Consider the following 16,212-nt stretch of genomic DNA (forward strand, 5'->3'; position numbering starts at 1 on the left):
CTGGACAGCCCGAAGTCTCCCGAGGTCTTCGAGCGCCCAGTGCTTGTACCTAGGCGCTGTGATCTTCCTCGGAAGAGCTCATTGCCCTCTTCTCTGCAATCTCGTGCTCATGAGCACCAGTCTCCTGCCCGACATGTGTCACTCCTTTTGGCACCTCTCTCTGCATCTTCAACCCATGTGGCACCAACTTCTGTCCGCTCGGCGCCAACCTTGCCTCTTCAGCGCTCATCTGCTCAGGAGGACTCTTCCTTAGCCCCACTTCGTCATCAGCTTGAGGATCTTATGGACTTTTTGAAGATGTCTTCATCTTCCAAGGGCAAGGACCCTTCCTTGTCTCCGATTTTGTCAGATGAGGAAGAAGCTGAGCATGGCTCTACTCCTTCTTCAGCTTACTCCAGTTTGCTGAAGTTCTTTTTGGCAAACTTCCCTGACTTCTTCAAGCCTGCCTCTCCATCTTCGCCTGCATCTACATTCCTCATGGTGAAGCGCTCTACGGTTTCTGCTTGTCTCACCAAGTCAGCTCTTTCCTCCTCTTCGAAGAAAGTCCTTTGAGAGGTGGATGATTGGTTAGCCTCTAAGAGGGAGCAAGGTACAGCTACCTTTGCCTTCCCTCCTTCTCAGCTCCTGAAGGAGAAGTACCATTTCTATGCCACCATGGAGGCTCCCTCTTTGGGAGTTTCTGCCTCCTCCCAAGGGGACTTCTCTGGTTTGGTCAGTTCTTCGTTGGACGAGTCGGTAGAGTTCTCGGCTAGCACTCTGCTGGGCCCGAGTTCGAGTCTCCGGCCGGCCAATGAAGGATTTCTAGTGATAGAAATTAATTTCTTAGTATAATGTGGTTTGGATTCCACAATAAGCTGTAGGTCCCGTTGCTAGATAACCAATTGGTTCTTAGCCACGTTAAAATAAGTCTGATCCTTCGGGCCAGCCCTAGGAGAGCTGTTAATCAGCTCAGTGGTCTGGTTAAACTAAGGTGTACTTAACTTTTTCCGGTTTGGTTAATGCTACGTGTCGAGCTGCGTTCTCCTCGGCCATGATTACGTTTTCTGTGCTCAGTCTCGACCATCTTGTCAAGAACCTTTTAAAAGTTTTAGAGATTTTCAGTTTTTTGGATTGGACTGTGGTTGCTTTGGCAAGAAGTCACAGTTGACTCTGATACAGACGATTCTCTATTTAGGGATGATTCTGGACTCTCAAGCTTTTTGGGTTTTTCTATCCCCCAAAAGGATCGAGTCTTGTCTCCAGACAGTTCGGGAGTGCCTCTCTCTCTCTCAGTTTGCTCAGCTGTCCAGTGGATGAGTCTCCTGGGCATGTTGGCCTCAGTAGAGCTGATCTAGGTTGGGAAGCCATTTTAAGGCGTCAAAGGGTTTCAGGAACATGGACGTCAGTTCAGAGGACCTTACACATAAATGTCAAAGAGCTTAAAGCCATTCACCTGGGCCTTCAGTCTTTCACTCCACTGGTAACAGGAAAGATTGTAGCAGTTTATGCGGACAACACCACAGCCTTGTCTTATGTCCGCAAGCAGGGAGACACTCACTCCTTTACTCTTTGCGGGACGGCGAAAGACCTCCTTCTTTGGGCAGAACAGAATCAGGTTACTATCATTCCTCACTTTGTTCAGGGAAGGATGAATGTCTTGGCAGACGGATTGAGCCATTGCCGTCAGGTCCTGCCGACGGAGAGGACCTTAGGTCCTCTGGTCTGCCTCGATCTATGGAAGCTATGGGGCAACCCTTCCTTAGATCTCTTGGCGATGTCAAGGAACCACCATCTGCCTCTCTTTTGCTCTCCAGTTCCAGACCCTCAAGCATGGGCAATGGATGCCATGGTGTTGGATTGGACAGGCCTGGACGTGTATGCCTTTCCACCATTTGGATTGATCAAGGAGGTGATCAACAAGGTATTGTCTCATCAGAACGTCATGATGACCTTAGTTGCTCCGTTCTGGCCCAGGAAGGAGTGGTTCCCAGACCTGCTGCATCTTCTTGTGGACTTCCCAAGGCTTCTTCCACAAAAACAGTTACTGCTCAGACAGCCCCTCTTCCCCAGGTTTCATCAAGGGTTGTTTGCTCTGGCCCTGACAGGATTCAGACTTTCAGGAGCCTCATCAGAGCGAAAGGTTTTTCGCGACAAGCTGCAGAGGCTATTGCTAGATGCAGGAGAGCTTCTTCTAGCAGGCTCTATCAGTCAAGTGGACCATTTTCAGAAGATGCTGCAAGAGCAATAGAATCTCTTCGTCTGAGACAACTGTGAGCCAAATGGCAGGTTTTTTACTCCTCTTGAGGACCTCCAGAAACTTGTCGCCCTCTACATTCAAAGGTTACAGGACAATGCTTGGCTCACTGTTTAACCATAGAGGCTTGGATCTGTCCTCTAATCAGGACCTTAGCGACCTCATTAGACCTTTTGAAACCTCCAAGCAAGAGAAGCCTGGTGCAGTGTCTTGGATTTAGACGTGGTTTTGAAGTGGCGTATTGGCTCCATCTTCGAACCACTTCGTTCAGTTTCAGTCAAGAATCTCACGAAAAAGACTTTTTCTTTTGGTGTTGGCTACAACCAAATGCATTAGCGAACTGCACGCTTTTGACAGAAGAATTGGGTTTTCTCAAGGGGACGCTATCTGCTCCCTTTCTCTTGGTTTCCTCGCCAAGAATGAGAATGTCTCCAATCCCTGGCCTCGCTATTTTGCCATTAATAATTTAATGGACATTCTTGGACCAGAGGAGGAAGAGATATTGGTTTGCCCTGCAAAATCATTGAGGTACTACCTCCACAGGACAAAGAAAGTTAGAGGGCCCTCGAGTAATCTCTGGTGTTCTGTGAGAAATCCATCTCAGCCCCTGTTGAAGAATGCCCTTTCGTTCTTCTTGAAAGTTAGAGGGCCCTCGAGTAATCTCTGGTGTTCTGTGAGAAACCCATCTCAGCCCCTGTTGAAGAATGCCCTTTCGTTCTTCTTGAGGAGTCTGATTTTGGAAGCTCATTCTCAGATACAGGATGATGCCTTTCCTTCCCTTAGAGTAAAGGCCCATGAGGTTTGGGCTGTCGCCACATCTCTTGCCTTTTGCCATAATTTGTCTTTATCGTCTATCCTGCAATCAGCTTTTTGGAGGTCCAGGTCTATTTTCGCGTCGCATTATCTCGACATTGAAACCATTTTTGAAAACTGCAGCACATTAGGACCCTTATCCATGGCTGGCATGGTGTGGGGGAGGAAGCATAGGAACTTCTCTGTCCCTCTACTATCCTCTCACCTTGTTGTAAGGTGTTGAGTTCAAGGGAAGTCTGGGGGTACATTGTATCTGGAGTACCCACCAGTTTTTAGTGGTCGGGTTGGAGGTTTTTTCATTGTAGTGTCGGTGACGCCCTTTTTTTTTACCCTGGTCTCTGCCCTGGGCAAGGGCACCCTTTATTGATCTTTGTCGACCATCGGTAAATTTCCATAGCTACAAAGTACCCACTGAAGTGGAGGCAATCCTTGGCCATACTGCCACGTCCTCCATAGGTCAAGATGAGCACCTCCCAGAGGCAGTACCAGTCTGCAGGATCTCTCTTATTAGGTAAGGAACAACTACCATTATTCTAATGCTAGCAACCTTTTCTATTTCATAGTGATTACTCTCTTAATGTCTTGGGGTAGAATATGTCCATGTTCCCTCCTCCATTCAATATGGAGTCAGCTATGTAATTACTTGGTAAGTCACTTACATAAAAATGACATTTCTATGATAAAGTTTTACATATACTTACCAAGTAATTACATAATCGGAGCCCTCCTGCCTCCCCTCATATGGACATCAGGACTAAAACTAATTGAAGCTCTTTGCTGAGTTGTACCTATCAGTCCCAAAAGTGGGTGGGACCTTGTCACCTACACGAACGATAGTAGTGCCACCGTGAAATTTGAATTCTTAGACTGCTGTGTAGAAAGCTAGTAGCTATGTAATTACTTGGTAAGTATATATAAAACTTTACTTTATCACAAATATTCATTTTGTTCATGAGACTTACCTGTCAGATATATATATAGCTGTATTCTCCGAATCCGACAGAATTTCAAAAACTCGCGGCACACGCAGTGTGGCCAGGTGGTTAGTACCCATTCCCGCCGCTGGGAGGCGGGTATCGGGAACCATTCCCATTTTCTATTCAGATTTTCTCTGTCGCCGGTACTGTCAACATCTGTTTTCAGTACCTCCGTCTTTGGATTTCGTTAACTCGTTGTTTCCACTTAAGTATTCTCTTTGACTTTTGGTTTTTGACTTTGGTTTGTGGATTGGCATACGCTTTTTGTGGACTGTTTTTGATTTTGCTCTTGATTGCTCTTTGGATGATGTCTGGATCTAGTTCTGCTAGCTTTAGAGTATGTTGTGTGAATGAGTGTAAGGTGAGGCTACCGAAAGCTTCGGTAGACCCTCACTCTGTTTGTATGAGGTGTAGGGGGCATGTTTGCTTGATTAATGATCGCTGCAAGGAGTGTGAGACTGTCAGATGCAAGCTGGAAGGTTTATGATTCCTATGTTCGCAAGTTGGAGCGTGACAGGATCAGGAGGTCCTCCTCCAGGAGGGTTTGTAAGAGTCAGGGTACTAATTCCTCTCCTGATAACCCAATTGTAGACATAGTTTCACCTATCCCTGTGGTTTTTCCTTCGGGCCCTGAGGTTGTGTCTGCGGAGGGTTTGGCCCTGACGGAGAGTATGAACACCATCCGTGCTCTGGAATCAAAAGTGACGTTGCTTCAAAGTGCAGTGAAGTGTAGTGATCCCCCTAGTGTTGTGGAGGGGGCGTCAGATCAGCCCCATAACGCTTCTAGGCCTGGACCTCTGCCGGACTCCCAGGACTCAGGGAGAGGGCAAGTCGAAAGCCGTAAGAGGGTTACGGGGGCTTCCCACCGATCTGGCGTCCCTTCGGCAGGACCTGTTGTCACTTCCCAGGCTGCCAAGGATCGTGCGCATGCACGTATCCTTAAGGACTGCTTCTCGTCCTCCCCGCGCAAGGGGTGGATCTCTCGGAAGGACTCTTGCCCGCTGAAGAGAAGCTTCAGAGAAGAGGACGCTTCACGTCCTCTTTCTCCAGGCATTGTTTCACCGTCATCGGGGTGTTTCGACGCTTTCCCACCACAGAAGAGGACCAGGACGTCTTCAGAGGAGGATGTTTTTGAGCGCCCCAGTCGCTCCAGGGAGAGAGCTGTTTTAGCTCCCGTGAGGAGGAAGAAGGTGTCCCCTCGCCCCTCGTCTTCTCACAGGATCAGCTCTTCCCCCGAGAAGGAGACCTCTCCCTCCAAGAAAATCCTGCTGGATATGCAGCGTCAGTTGGCTTCTCTCCTTGCAGAGAGGGAAGCAGAGCCACGTCGTCGACGTAAGGACTCGAGGCTGCCTATCAAGAGGTCCAGAAAGTCCCCCTCTCCTGCGCCCTTTTTGTCGTCTCCATCACCTGCTTCATCGCCCTGTCATTCTCACGGCTCGCCGGAGCGCCATCGTGACGTTCGTCTGCAGTGTGACGCTCCGCAAGCAGTAGCTGCTCGTCAGGACGCTCCTCTCGCTACCGTGCAGGACGCTCGGCTGGACGCTAGGCTGGACGCCCGGATGGACGCTCGTCAGGACGCCTCCTTGGTTGCTCGCCGTGACGCTCCAGAGCAATCAAAGACTGCGGGGAAGAGAAGATCCCTCCTGCGTGTTGGGCCGCAAGGCCTTCGTTCTCCCAAGGTCTTGGGAGACTCTCTGGTTTCTCCCATTGTAGAGGGAGAAGTCTCTGGCGAGTCGGAGCCTGCAGACCTTGAACAACCTCCTGCTTCTTCGTCTACCGACTACCAGGTGTTGGCCGGTCTTCTTAAGGACTTGTTTGGTGACAAGTTCAAACCCTCGGCTCCTCTCTCTCCTCCTTCGCAGTTAGCTTCGTCCAAGACGAGGAGAGCGGCGGGGTTTGTTAAAATGACTCCATCTCTTGCTACGAAGAAGGCCTTCAAGAAGGTTAACACCTGGATGGAGGAAAGGAAGACCCAAGGCAAGACTTCTTTTGCCCTGCCTCCGTCCAAGCTTAGCGGCAAGGCAGGTATGTGGTACGAGACCGGAGAGGACGTCAGCTCAAGAGTTCCTTCGTCGTCCCAGGGAGATTTCGCCAGCTTAGTCGACGCACCTAGAAGGTCCCTCCTGTCTGCAGCCAAGGTGTCATGGACTATGTCTGAGACAGACCATCATTTGAAGGGACTTTTCCGTACCATGGAGGTCTTCAATTTCTTGGACTGGTGTTTGGGAGCTTTGGATGTCAAGCTTAGAAGTCCTGACTCGATCAGCCTGGGGGAGCTGTCCAGCGTGTTGAACTGCATGGACAAGGCCGTCAGGGATGGCTCAGAGGAACTGGCTTCCCACTTTTGTACGGGCCTCTTGAAGAAGAGGGCCTTGTACTGTAACTTTACTTCTAAGCCAGTTTCTCCGTCACAGAGGGCAGAATTGCTGTTCGCCCCTTTGTCGAGCCATCTCTTCCCCCAGTCTTTAATCAAGGACCTCGCTGCTAGCTTGAAGGAGAAGGCCACTCAAGACCTCTTGGCCCACTTGTCAAGGCGCCCAGCAGTCCCTTCGACGTTGTCTTCGGGTCCGACCTCCAAGAAGAAGAAGCCCTTTCGCGGAGGAGCTTCTTCCTCGAGATCGTCTCCCCGAGGAAGAGGTTTTTCCAGAGGCGCAGCCCCATCAAAACCTAGGGGCAAGAAGTGATTTACAGCGCCTCCAGACACCGGTGGGAGCCAGGCTTCTTTCGTTTGCGGGAGCCTGGAGAGCAAGAGGGGCAGACACCTGGTCCCTCGAAGTTCTCGAGAGAGGATACAAGATCCCCTTTCTCGACTCGCCACCCCTGTGCACGTCGCCCAGGGATCTGTCGCCCTCCTACCATCAAGAGAAGCAACAGATCCTGTTCGAGCTTTTGGAGCAAATGCTCGAAAAAAGAGCTGTGGAGCAAGTCCTGGAGCTAGACTCCCCAGGATTCTACAACTGACTGTTCCTAGTTCCGAAGCAGTCAGGAGGATGGAGACCAGTCCTAGATGTCAGCAGACTGAACCGCTTCGTAGTGAAGGAAAAGTTCACGATGGAGACGTCCCAGTCTGTTCTAGGAGCATTAAGACCAGGAGATTGGATGGTCTCTCTGGACTTACAGGATGCTTACTTTTACGTCCCCATACATCCCCAGTCGAGGAAGTACCTGAGGTTTGTACTAGGGGGAAGAGTGTTTCAATTCAGAGCTCTTTGCTTCGGGCTAAGCACAGCTCCCATGATCTTCATGATTATCATGAGAAATGTGGCGAGATGGCTTCACTTGGCGGGTATTCGTATCTCGCTTTACCTGGACGATTGGCTCATCCAAGCCTCTTCATAGTCAAAGTGTCTGGAGGACCTGAAATCGACTTTAGAGTTGACGAAGTCCCTATGACTTCTAGTGAACGAAGAAAAGTCCCATCTGATCCCGACGCAGTCCATCGTGTATCTGGGGATTCAGATGGATTCAGTGGCTTTTCGAGCTTTTCCATCCCAGGAACGTCAGCTTCAGTGCTTAGGAAAAGTCTCATCCTTCCTGGGGAAGGAAACATGCTCGGTGAGGGAATGGATGAGTTTGCTGGGGACCATTTCCTCGCTGGAGAAGTTTGTTTCCCTGCGAAGACTTCATCTCAGACCGCTCCAGTTTTTCCTGGCAGAAAACTGGATAGACAAGGAGGATCCAGAGGAGACCCTGAAGATCTCTCCTGTTGTCAAGAATCACCTGAGGTGGTGGCTCGACCCCTCGAGGTTGGCAGAAGGGGTTTCTCTACGCCTTCAGAGCCCCGACCTAGTGTTGTTTTTCCGGCCCAGCGTCCAGGGAGGGATGGGGAGCAACACTAGGAGGGGAGGAAGTGTCAGGCACCTGGAGAGGGAAACAGGTGTCCTGGCACATCAATCTCAAGGAATTAGGGGCGATCCTGCTGGCCCTGCAATTCTTCGAGAGCCAAGTATCAGGCCGAGTGGTACAAGTAAATTCAGACAACACCACAGCCCTGGCATACCTCAAGAAACAGGGAGGAACTCGCTCCCGGTCCCTGTTCGTCCTGGCGAAGGAAATCCTGCTTTGGGCCCATGCTCGGAGGATCACGATCCTTACGAGATTCGTGGCAGGAGTGGAGAATATCTGTGCGGACCTTCTCAGTCGGCAGCGTCAACTTCTGCCGACGTAGTGGACCCTTCTCGAGGAGGTGTGTCAGGAGCTGTGGAGGTTATGGGGGACGTCCCTTGGTGGATCTCTTCGCAACGTCCAGGACAAAGAGGCTCCCTCTATACTGCTCTCCCGTTCTAGATCCAGGAGCAGTAGCAGTAGATGCCCTCCTCTGGGACTGGAAGGGAATGGATCTCTACGCCTTTCCTCCCTTCAAGATTCTGGGGGAGGTAATCAGGAAGTTCTCAGCGTCGGAAGGGACGAGGATGACGTTGATCGCCCCCTTTTGGCCAGCGGCAGAATGGTTCACAGAGGTCATGGCCTTCCTGGTGGACTTCCCAAGGACGCTTCCCTGAGAGTAGATCTGCTCAGGCAGCCCCATTTCGAAAGGTACCACAAAAACCTCCCCCGCTGAGTCTAACTGCATTCAGACTATCACAAAGTTGGCAAGAGCGAGGGGTTTTCGAGAGCGGTGGCAAGGGCTATCGCCAACGCCAGGAGACCCTCTTCCAATGTGGTCTACCAATCTAAGTGGGCCAATTTCAGGAAATGGTGCAGAAGCAAAGGGATTTCCTCAACCACGACCTCTGTGCCACAGATAGCAGACTTCCTGTTTCTTCTCCGAGAGAAGGAAAAGCTGGCAGTCTCAACAATTAAAGGCTATAGAAGTATGCTGTCGGCAGTCTTCAGACATAGAGGTCTAGACTTAGCCGACATCAAGGGTCTTCACGATCTATTGAGATCCTTTGAGACTGTTAAGGTGCCTCAACCCAGGACGCCTTCCTGGAACCTGGATGTCGTTCTAAAATTTTTAATGTCAGATACATTCGAGCCTCTTTCGTCGGCATCTCTCAAGAATGTGACAAGGAAGGCTATTTTCCTAACTGCTCTGGCGACGGCGAAGAGAGTTAGTGAAGTTCAAGCCATCAGCAAGCACATAGGCTTTAGAGGGCTCAATGAATGCTGTATGCTCCCTAAGCCCTATGTTCCTCGCCAAGAACGAAAATCCTTCAAACCCTTGGCCCAAGAGTTTTGAGATCAAGGGTATGACAGAAATTCTTGGGCAAGAGTCAGAGAGGGTCCTGTGCCCTGTCAGGGCTCTCAAATTCTACCTAGACAGGACGAAAGGAAGTCGAGGCCTGTCGGGACAATCTGTGATGTTCTGTTAGACCTGACTTACAGATGACCAAGAATGCTCTGGCATTCTTTTTAAGAAATACAATCAGAGAGGCTCATTCTACCTGCCAAGACAGCAACATGAGACTTCTGAAAGTCAAGGCTCATGAAGTGAGAGCCATTGCAACTTCAGTGGCTTTCCAGAAGAACATGTCCCTTAACGATCTTCTGGGTACCACCTTCTGGCGAAGCAATTCAGTGTTCGCTTCACATTACTTGCGGGACGTGAAGACGACTTACGAAGACTGCTCTTCGCTAGGACCATACGTTTCCGCAGACACAATGTTGGGGGCAGAGAGCAATACTCATCCTATCCTTTAGAGGTTAGGAAGTATTTTTAATCTTGTTTTTTGTGTTTTTGGTTGTTGGGTTGGCCACCGGAGGTGGACGTCCCAGTCGTTAGCCTATGTTAGGTTTAATGACTTAGATAGGCTCGGTCAGGTGGTTGGTCATTGCTCTTTTTGCCCTCTCAGTATGGTCATATGATCTAGTCCCTTTGTGGTCATGCCCCCGTGGACAGATCATCTAGAACTCACCAGCTATATAGGTCGCTACCTTGCTGGAGACTCTAGTAAAGCAGAAGCAGGCTTGGGTGACAGTAACCACGAAGTCAGCTATGCTAACAGGTAAGGAACCAAGGCATCAATCGCCTACATTTATTTGTTTCCTAAATCCTATTCTGTCTCTTCCCACCTCCAATGGTGGGATTCAGCTATATATATATATATATCTGACAGGTAAGTCTCATGAACAAAATGATATTTTAATGATAAAATAAAGTTTGTTCATACTTACCTGGCAGATATATATAATCATAGTGTCCACCCACCTCCCCTCAGGAGACAGTGGCACTAGAAAATCTGAATAGAAAATGGGAATGGTTCCCGATACCCGCCTCCCAGCGGCAGGAATGGGTACTAACCACCTGGCCACACTGCGTGTGCCGCGAGTTTTTGAAATTCTGTCGGATTCGGAGAATACAGCTATATATATATATCTGCCAGGTAAGTATGAACAAACTTTATTTTATCATTAAAATATCATTTTTGTTATATAAAGTATCCACCTGTAAGATTTTCATTGACCAGCTGTGTCTTTGAGGGAGGAATTCATTATGGACAAGTGTGGTTATGGAGGTAATTTCTGGTAAACTATGCATTAGATCTGGTTAATGACTTCATAAGACAACGTCTGGTCTTTTGTGTGCCAGGGGTTAAGTGAGCTCCCAGAATTATTGTTATAATGTCGTAGTATGACTGGATATTTGGGTCAGAATTTATGATAGGCTGTTACAGATGTTGAAATAGCTTAATATTCATCTTTGTTTAGTTGTAGCTGTTGCCTTTACTTGTTAACTTCAATAAGTGGACTTGAATCATCTGGGCATTAGCAGGCACTCAACATATTGCTCTTAATGCAGCTACAGTATGTGACACACACTGCACAGTACTTCAAATTACATCATTTTGAGCTTTGGCATTTTTTATTTTGCAGTTTTTTTTTTAAATATGGAAGAATAAAACTAGACTTACATTTGTTTATGCATGTTTATGCTGGTCTGTAACAAATATTAAATGCCATGGAAATTCAGAAATCAACAAAAAAAGTACCAAATCACATAAAAGTAATTTTTAAATGGAAGGATTCATTTAAATAAAGATTTGGGACAGTTGTAAATGATGGGTGTTATCAAATAAATGTGATTTTTTAAAAGAAAAATTTTGATTACTCAAACATATGAGTTATAATAATGTGAGTTCCTGCTTCCAACCTTGCCAATATCTTGAAGTTTGTGGGTTAGGTGGCAAAATGTGCTGTTTTCTTTCTATGTTTCTCCTGAGAAGGACTGAAGCAAGTGGGACGTTTTCATATGACACAAAAGGGTTAATTACAAGTAAATAGTGTGTGTGATAAATGTTTTCTCTAAAAACTTACGTGATGGTAGAAGCATGAATGGCAAAATTATTCATTTTGTTGACTCAGTGGCCTTGTTATTACTGATCGCAGGTTGAACGGATACAGTATTTCATGTATCATTCTCAGTATCCCTTTCAAGGATAGACCATGGGGATCAAGAGAGCGTTTTCTTCATATGCAGTGACAAATATATGGTTTTGCCATTGGTACTCTAGGTTTTGCAAGATTGTGTTCTTTTCAACAGGGTAGAGAATGCTGAAAGTATTTTAGTCAGGGCTGCCTCCACAAGTTTCTCAACTCATAAAGATCACAGCAAATGGGCTGTTGCTGCTGAACCAGACCAACCTTATGTATGCATTGGTGACATTAATCGAATGGTAAGTTTTTATGTTTATTTTCATGTGCCAGATATTTATATATTATTTGTACTATACTGTACTTACCTTGTATATTTTCATGTCCCTGATATTTATATATTAATTATACTAAACTGTACTTACCTTGTATTAGTTCACCATGAATTAGGCAGATGGTTTAATTTTTGTATGATTACACGTATAGGTTAATTTTTATGAGTCTTATTGCTTAAGATGTGAGAATTTTCATGTTATGGGGAAGATGATGTCCCGTCGGAATAGGAACTACTTGTGGCATTATAGTTCCATTTAAAAAAAAAAAAACAAACTCTGAATCCTGACAACGGAAGCTATTTCCGGATGAAATATGAATGAGAATGCAAATTCCTCAGCAAAGTGAAATCAGTTAAATTAAGTCTGAATGATTAGCAGTTCTTGTTCCTCTTTCAGACAGAATGAAGTACAACAATAAAATCGTGCCTTTCACTTTTCAGGAGTCTCAGTTTCACCGAGCAGGAGGAACGGTATGTATGTGGAGTCTGAGCATCTGGCACAGGTTTCACAACCTAGTTCAAGAAGTAGATACCTGTCGTTCTGGAATTTAAGTCTGTCGTAGAATTGTATTAGATCTAATATGTACTGGGAAGTTGCAGTAATTCATGTCAGGTTTTTTTTTTTTATCTAACCAGAGAATTGTAATGATGTAGGTAGGTATTACAGTAGTTATTAACAAAAATGTTTTTGTTAACTGAGTGACAGAAACATTTTGATTATTTAGTCTCTATCATCCAAATTCTATTGTTAATAAGAACTTAAGGGTGTTCACGAAAGTGGAATGGTGATAAAATCACCACCTTGCATTTGAAATGTATGTTCAAACTTGTTGCATGATGAATTACAGCAACATAATTTGATAATTTTTTGTATATGATAGTATTTTCTGTTAATTTTAATGTAAGAACATAATTTTTAGTATATGATAGCATTTACTTTTAATTTTAATGTAAGAACATAATTTTTTTGTATATGATAGCATTTTCTTTTAATTTTAATATAAGAACATAATTTTTTGTATATGATAACATTTTCTTTTAATTTTAATGTAAGAACATAATTTTTTTTTATATGATAGCATTTTCTTTTAATTTTAATGTAAGAACATAATTTTTTGTATATGATAGCATTTACTTTTAATTTTAATGTAAGAACATAATTTTTTGTATATGATAGCATTTTCTTTTAATTTTAATGTAAGACCATAAAAATAATTTTAACTTGAAATTAGTTTATTGATAGGTTTTGGTATTCCTGAGAAAAGGGTTTACTAATTGAATGATCTTTTTAACAGAACACCACTGTGAAAACAGATTCAGCTTTGAATAAATTATAATGCAGTATCATAAGTGTTCTCACATAAATCTGATTTATCCATTTCTCATTGGTAACGTAGTTTAGTCTTAACATTTCATCGTATTGTTGTTATGGTTGTTTAGATGTAGAAGTCAGTCATGTCATTCAGTAGAGTTTAGACTTGGAATTTAAGCCATGTAGTATTCATTGTAAATTTTATACATTGCCATGAGGTCTGTACAAACATCCCTGCACATATTGTGTTGATGCCATTCTTGTGTGGTGCTGTTTCAAATAATTATTTGTGTTACATACTTGCTCAGAGGTTTATCTTTTTAAATGGTTTATGTAAGAATGTATTGACTTTCCATATCAGTGGACATAAACTTGCAATATTGCATGTGACAAATTTTCTCAGAAATGTTGGGGCTTCTGAATTTTTAATGCAGAATTCAATATATAATGATTGAATTATATTAGATGCCAATTTTTTTGCGTATTTGTAACGAGAGAATGACTGGAAATTAGTTAGTTGCAAATTAATGCAGTGAATGTATTGTTGTATGAGTAATTTACTGTTTTCCAAAAATGAGAATTGTTTCCAGATATAAAATTCAAGGTTAGTGAGGTTTTTCATTTTACCCCAGATGTTTGACATTTGTGAAAACTGCCTACAGTTTATGTCTTTTAAATAGTCTTTACTGTTGTTGGATTGTATTTTAAAATGTCAGTGTAAAGTAGCTTTTCTGTAGTGGTAGATGGTGTATAGAGTTTGCTAAATTTATCCATGTTGTCATAACACTTGACCACTGGTATTCTTATAATGAAAGTGCTGGAACACTTTCATCACTGTGTCAGGTTGTTATGGGAATGTTACTGATGGAATTTTCAAAGATGAAAATATTGTTTGTTGCATGTTAATAGGATAACGTATTGTGGTTATTTTGAAATATGAAGTGTTGAATTTATGGGCAGATTGATATATTACTGTTTAAATAACTGTTAGTGTGGTAATATTTATGAAAAATGTACTGCAGTATTTTTTTTCCTCCTGCTGCCAAGCTGTGGTATTCTCGTCCATTTGTTTTTCTTCTTATAAGTTTTTTCCCCCTTTTTTGAGGGGCAGGTCTTCCTACTTTTTTTTCTGGAGCTAGAAAAGGGCATTGAGTCATGTGTCCCATTGGCCCTAGGGCATTGAAAAAATTTAAAACATATTCAGTCACTTGGCCAAGGTATTTGTAGAAAATATAGATGTACAGGACAGCTCAGGGATATTCAATACCAAAGCTTTTTTTGGCACAGGCTCTACAGACTGAGAGTGGACTTGAAATAAAGGTAGATGGTCTGTTGGCTACTAATGATATTATAGTATGTAATCTTTAATTAAATGGAAGTACAGTACAGCTATTATGACTTCCTTTTTACAATGCTTTTTAGTGCTATTGAGTTGAGAGTACATACAGAATTGTCTAGTACTCGAACTTGAAATGCAGGATGTTTGACTGACAAATAATTGGAAATTAGGTGAGTGCTGTTTCTGCTAAATGGCAGTCAAAGCTTTCCATTAGTTAGGTACTGCTTGTCACTAGTGGGCACCCTCTGGCTTACCTATCAGGTTCATTGACTGGCATGCTGGGAAAAGTAAATACAGGCAGTCCTCGGTTATTGGCGGGGGTTCCGTTCTAGGGGTGTGATGATAACCGAAGATTGACACTAACCGAAAATTGGCGATTTCCGGCGCTTTTTTGGCGATTTTCGGGCTTATCGGTGCTGAAAAGTGCCAATTTTCGGTTATCGGCGCCTCTGTTAGGTATGTATTAGCGCCAATACCCAATTATCAGCGCCGATAAGCGGAAATCTGTGATTTTCGGCGCCGGAAATTGCCGATTTTCGTCGCTAGACAAGCCCCATCAGACCGGATCGTCATTAACCGAGCCCGCCGTTAACCGGGGACTGCCTGTACAGTAGATGAATAGAGATAGAGAGCAAAAGTGACTGCTTTTCCTCAACTTTCTTTGAAATACTTTTGTTGAAAGAATCTGATGTGGAGGTGGATACCAGAGACCAGTCTAGGGACATGACGATTGGAGTTCATGAGTGGATCACGATAGTTACAAGTGACAACCCATCTAGGACTATTAGTAACCGGCAAAGCAGTGAAAGCAGTGACTTCAGATGAAATATTATTTGACATTGTCTGGTTGTGGTCATTGTCACTCGCTTAGAATGAGCAAATAGAGGAGGAACAGTGGACAGTCCTAGACTGTCTAAAGGCACTGAGGCTTCCAGGAAAGAGTCAGGGTATACTGTAGGAGGAAAGTTTGCATGACTCTCATTCTAGATCTATCCAGCTGTGCTTGCTATACTGTAGTAAGGTAGCTGACAAACCAGTCCCTCCAATTGTCAGTGGTGATTTTTTATTTTCTCTCAAGTGCAAACTTTATTTTTGCCTAATTCCTGCCTTTTAAGCAGGAAACCTAGGTAAGAGGTCCAGGAATGGAACATGAAAATTACTGAAAACTTTGTATTTTTATAAGATGTAAGCATATTTTGTGGAAGTTTTCAATGAAGATAGCCTCTGTATTTTTGCATGTTGGTTTATGGAAGCTATTGGCATTGTAATTTGGGACATAGGGATGTATTATAAAGGAGTGACCATATTGGATAAATATATTAAATGAAATTTTTTGTAATTAGAAATTTTGAAAAAAAATTATACAAAAGAAATAGTATCCTTACCCAAAAAATGTGAAGATTTATGTAAATGCTAAAATTAAATAGGAAAGTGCTTGAGTTGGAATAGGATTGAAGTAAAGCTCATGAATAGGAACTGATCCTGCTGCTATAACATGGTAATTATTGATTTCTCAGAATACCATTGCTTGCAGTATTTTCTATATTATAGTAGTTCTAAAAAATGGAATATATACAGTATTGGAAAATTTAGCTGATCATTAGTCCCTAATCTGAAATGCATGGTATTGTTAGTATAATAGTGTATTTGGGTTAGTATAAGAAAAAGTTAATGGTAGTTTTTATGATTTAAATCTGCATCGACAGATTTCAGTATTGATTTAGCTGTTATTTTTATATCTTATAGACTGATTAGGTAGTACAATTTTGAATTGTCATTTCTGACGTAAGATATTTTATGGAATATTTGGCAGGACCTTGAAGAGGCATTTACTGAAAATATTTTATGTATATATGCATTATATATAAGTGACAGAATATATTTTTTATA

The 16,212-nt window shown here is 43.8% G+C and overlaps 1 protein-coding gene across 1 annotated transcript in view; it reads left to right on the forward strand.

The window, feature by feature from the left end:
- The window catches only part of DNaseII (deoxyribonuclease II), a 46,562-nt gene extending 32,971 nt beyond the window's left edge, over positions 1-13,591 (forward strand). Inside the window, exons 8-9 of the mRNA XM_067091981.1 lie at positions 11,507-11,639; positions 12,113-13,591. Of these exons, the coding sequence (XP_066948082.1) occupies positions 11,507-11,639; positions 12,113-12,223 (244 nt within the window). The 3' untranslated portion in view covers positions 12,224-13,591. The remainder of the gene's footprint in view (positions 1-11,506; positions 11,640-12,112) is intronic.
- Positions 13,592-16,212: the final 2,621 nt, after the last annotated feature.

The sequence above is a fragment of the Macrobrachium rosenbergii genome, chromosome 48 (assembly GCF_040412425.1).
Source record: "Macrobrachium rosenbergii isolate ZJJX-2024 chromosome 48, ASM4041242v1, whole genome shotgun sequence".
NCBI classification, from domain to species: Eukaryota; Metazoa; Arthropoda; class Malacostraca; order Decapoda; family Palaemonidae; genus Macrobrachium; species Macrobrachium rosenbergii.